Here is a 4,931-nt window from a genome sequence, read left to right as displayed (position 1 = left end):
TATATATGCACCCAACATAGGAGCACCTCAATATATAAGGCAAATGCTAACAGCTATAAAAGAGGAAAGTGATAGTAACACAGTAACAGCGGGGGACTTCAACACCTCACACCAATGGACAGATCACCCAGACAGAAGAATTAATAAGAAAACACAAGCTTTAAATGACACAATAGACCAGATAGATTTAATTGATATTTATAGGACATTCCACCCATAAACAGCAGATTACACTTTCTTCTCAAGTGCACACAGAACATTGTCCAGGATAGATCACAACTTGGGGGGCAGAAATCAAGCCTCAGTAAATTTAAGAAAATTGAAATCATATCAAGCATCTTTTCCAACCACAACACTATGAGATTAGAAATTAATTACAGGGAAAAAACATAAAAAACACAAACACATGGAGGCTAAATAATATGTTACTAAATAACCAAGAGATCACAGAAGAAATCAATGAGGAAATCAAAAAATACCTAGAGACAAATAACAAAGAAAACACGATCCAAAATCTATGGGATGGGGGATTAGAGAGCAGGACATTCAGCTTGTGAGCGGGAACGTCTTAGTCATACACGGAGAAAGAACGATTTAAAAATGGGTGATGTTGAGAAGGGCAAGAAGATTTTTGTTCAGAAATGTGCCCAGTGCCATACTGTGGAAAAGGGAGGCAAGCACAAAACTGGGCCAAATCTCCATGGTTTGTTTGGGCGAAAGACAGGTCAGGCTGTTGGATTCTCTTACACAGATGCCAACAAGAACAAAGGCATCACCTGGGGAGAGGAGACACTGATGGGGTATTTGGAGAATCCCAAGAAGTACACCCCTGGAACAAAAATGATCTTCACTGGCATTAAGAAGAAGGGAGAAAGGGCAGACTTGATAGCTTATCTCAAAAAAGCTACTAATGAGTAATAGTTGGCCACTGCCTTATTTATTATGAAACACATGTCTCATGACTTTTTATGTGTACCATATTTAAATTGATCTCATACACTAGAATTCAGATCATGAATAGTTGATGTAATATTTCTGTCCTGATTTAAATAAGATTGGCTTGTGGCTAAATGAATATGGTCAGCTTTTTGAATTTTGATATTAATTCTGGTTCAGCAAGTACTATCACTGTTTTCCCCATCTAAAGAGATGATTAAACTTGAATAAGGAATGTTAAACTTTTCAGGGATATGGTGAATGCCTTCTCAAACCCTATAGGAGCTTGGTTTTATATTTAGATTTCTATAACTGGTTATATTAATATATTTAAATTCTGAGAAGCTCCCTTCAATTTCTTATAGACCAGCAAGATTCACCTGTGTTTCAAGTTGTGTTCATTCACCTGTTAAGGCAAGGGTTGAAGATACACTGACAATGTCCACTTTATCTTTTTGGTCTTAACTATGCCAATTTAATTAAAATTCTCCATCTTAAAAAAAAAAAATCTGTGGGATGTGGCAAAAGCAGTTCTAAGAGGGGAGTGTATAGCAATACAGTCCTACCTCAAGAAACAAGAAAAATCTCAAATAAACAATCTAACCTTACACCTAAAGGAACTAGAGAAAGAAGAACAAACACAACCCAAAATTAGTAGAAGGAAAGAAATCATAAAGATTAGAGGAGAAATAAATGCAATAGAAACAAAGAAAACAATAGCAAAGATCAATAAAACTAAAAGCGGTTCTTTGAGAAGATAAAAAAATTGATAAACCATTAGCCAGACTCATCAAGAAAAAGAGGGAGAGGACTCAAATCAATAAAATTAGAAATGAAAAAGGAGAAATTACAAATGACACTGCAGAAATACAAAGCAACCGAAGAGACTACTAGAAGCAACTCTATGCCAATAAAATGGACAACCTGGAAGAAATGGACAAATTCTTAGAAAGGTATAACCTTCCAAGACTGAACCAGGAAGAAATAGAAAATATAAACAGACCAATCACAAGTAATGAAATTGAAACTGTGATTAAACATCTTCCAAGAAACAAAATCCTTGGACCAGATGGCTTCACAGGTGAATCCTATCAAACGTCTAGAGAAGAGCTAGTACCGAGATAGCACAAAAAAAAGAAAATTACAGACCAATATCACTGATGAATATAGATGCAAAAATCCTCAACAAAATACTAGCAAACAGAATCCAACAACACAATAAAAGGATCATACACCATGATCAAGTGGGTTTTATCCAAGGGATGCAAGGATTCTTCTATATATGCAAATCAATCTATGTGATACACCATATTAACAAATTGAACAATAAAAACATATGATCATATCAATAGATGCAGAAAAAGCTTTCAACAAAATCCAACACCCATTTCTAATAAAAACTTTCCAGAAAGTGGGCATAGAGGAAACATACCTCAACATAATAAAGGCCATATACAACAAACCCATAGCAAACATCATTTGCAATGGTGAAAAGCTGAAAGCATTTCCTCTAAGATCAGGAAGCAGACAAGATGTCCACTCTCACCACTATTATTCAACATAGTTTTGGAAGTCCTAGCCACGGCAAACAGAGAAGAAAAAGAAATAAAAGGAATTCAAATTGGAAAAGAAGAAGTAAAACTGTCACTGTTTGCAGATGACATGATACTATACATAGAAGATCCTAAAGATGCTACCAGAAAATTATTAGAGCTAATCAATGAATTTGGTAAAATTGCAGGATACAAAATTAATGCACAGAAATCTCTTGCTTTCCTATACACTAACAACAAAAGATCATAAAAAGAAACTAACGAAAGAATCCCATTCACCATTGCAACAAAAAGAATAAAATACCTAGGAATAAACCTACCTAAGGAGGTAAAAGACCTGTACTCAGAAAACTATAAAACACTGATGAAAGAAATCAAGGATGACACAGATAGATGGAGAGACATACCATGTTCTTGGATTGGAAGAATCAATATTGTGAAAATGACTATACTACCCAAAGCAATATACAGCTTCAATGCAATCCCTATCAAATTGCCAATGGCATTTTTTACAGAACTAGAACAAAAAATCTTCAAATTTGTATGGAGACACAAAAGACCATAAATAGCCAAAGCAATCTTGAGGGAAGACAACAGAGCTGGAGGAATCAGACTCCCTGACTTAAGACTATACTAGAAAAGTACAGTAATCAAGACAATATGGTACTGGCACAAAAACAGAAATATAGATCAATGGAACAGGATAGAAACCCCAGAGGTGAACCCATGCACTTATGGTCAACTACTCTATGACAAAGGAGGCAAGGATATACAATGGAGAAAAGACAGCCTCTTCAATAAGTTGTGCTGGGAAAACTGGACAGCAACATGTAAAAGAATGAAATTAGAACACTCCTTAACACCATACACAAAAATAAACTCAAAATGGATTAAAGACCTAACTGTAAGACCAGACACTATAAAACTCTTAGAGGAAAACATAGGAAGAACACTCTTTGACATGAATCACAGCAAGATCTTTTTTGATCCACCTCCTAGAGTAATGGAAATAAAAACAAAAGTAAACAAATGGGACCTAATGAAACTTAAAAGCTTTTGCATAGCAAAGGAAACCATAAACAAGATGAAAAGACAACCCTCAGAATGGGAGAAAATATTTGCAAAAGAAACAATGGACAAAGGATTAATCTCCAAAATATATAAACAGCTCTTGCATCTCAATATCAAAAAAACAAACAACCCAATCAAAACATGGGTGGAAGACCTAAATAGACATTTCTCCAAAGAAGACATACAGATGGCCAAGAGGCACATGAAAAGCTGCTCAACATCACTAATTATTAGAGAAATGCAAATCAAAACTACAATAAGGTATCACCTCACACCAGTTAGAATGGACATCATCAGAAAAATCTACAAACAACAAATCCTGGAGAGGGTGTGGAGAAAAGGGAACCCTCTTGCACTGTTGGTGGGAATGTAAATTGATACAGCCACTATGGAGAACAGTATGGAGGTTCCTTAAAAAACTAAAAATAGAATTACCATATGACCCAGCTATCCCACTATTGGGCATATACCCAGAGAAAACCATAATTCAAAAAGACACATGCACCCCAATGTTCATTGCAGCACTACTTACAATAAACAGGTTATGGAAGCAACCTAAATGCCCATCAACAGATGAGTGGATAAAGAAGATGTGGTATATATATATATATATATATATATATATATATATATATATATATATATATATATATACACACACACAATGGAATATTACTCAGCTATAAAAAGGAATGAAATTGGGTCATTTGTATAGACATGGATGGACTTAGAGACTGTCAGAAAGAAGTAAGAAAGAGAAAAACAAATATATTAACACATATATGTGGAATCTAGAAAAATGTTACAGATGAACTGGTTTGCGAGGCAGAAATAGAGACAGTTGTAGAGAACAAACGTATAGACACCAAGGGAGGAAAGTGGGGGTGGGGTCGGGTGGTGGTGGTGGTGGGATGAATTGGGAGTTGGGATTGACATATATACACTAATATGTATAAAATAGATAACTTATAAAAACCTGCTTTTTAAAAAATAAGTAAATAAAATTAAATTTAAAAAAAAGAATATAATAACTATCTGAAATGGTTATTAAAATATTCTGCTCTTTTTCAAACTACATATCTCTGTGGGGCCAAGTTTTCTTCCAATATTTCAAACAAAATGTTATATTGCAACAAATTTAATACAAAAGCAGATATTTGAATCAACTTGTCTTCTATTAAGACAGATATTAATATAATTTACAAAAATGTAAAATAATGACACTTCTCACTAATTTATTTCTTGTTTTGGAAAAATAATTATTTTTCATAAAATATGTATGTTAACATGTTTTGGGTTTCATATTGTTATTTTTAAATGAAATAATATATAGATTTTTTAAATTTGCAATTCTAATTTCTAAAATGGCAA

The 4,931-nt window shown here is 33.9% G+C and overlaps 1 protein-coding gene across 1 annotated transcript; it reads left to right on the top strand.

Annotated features, from left to right (window-relative positions):
* Positions 1-585: 585 nt before the first annotated feature.
* On the top strand, positions 586-1,205 carry LOC103001729 (cytochrome c-like). The gene has a single exon (XM_028162195.2). It carries the CDS (start codon positions 601-603, stop codon positions 916-918), a length of 318 nt encoding a protein of 105 aa, XP_028017996.1. The 5' UTR covers positions 586-600; the 3' UTR covers positions 919-1,205.
* Positions 1,206-4,931: the final 3,726 nt, after the last annotated feature.

The sequence above is a fragment of the Balaenoptera acutorostrata genome, chromosome 2 (assembly GCF_949987535.1).
Source record: "Balaenoptera acutorostrata chromosome 2, mBalAcu1.1, whole genome shotgun sequence".
Lineage (NCBI taxonomy): Eukaryota > Metazoa > Chordata > Mammalia > Artiodactyla > Balaenopteridae > Balaenoptera > Balaenoptera acutorostrata.
This window is presented reverse-complemented; position numbering and strand designations above follow the sequence as displayed.

Bases quoted from the DNA above. Each gene is read 5' to 3' on its own strand.
- LOC103001729 (XM_028162195.2), top strand. From the start codon at position 601: ATGGGTGATGTTGAGAAGGGCAAGAAGATTTTTGTTCAGAAATGTGCC.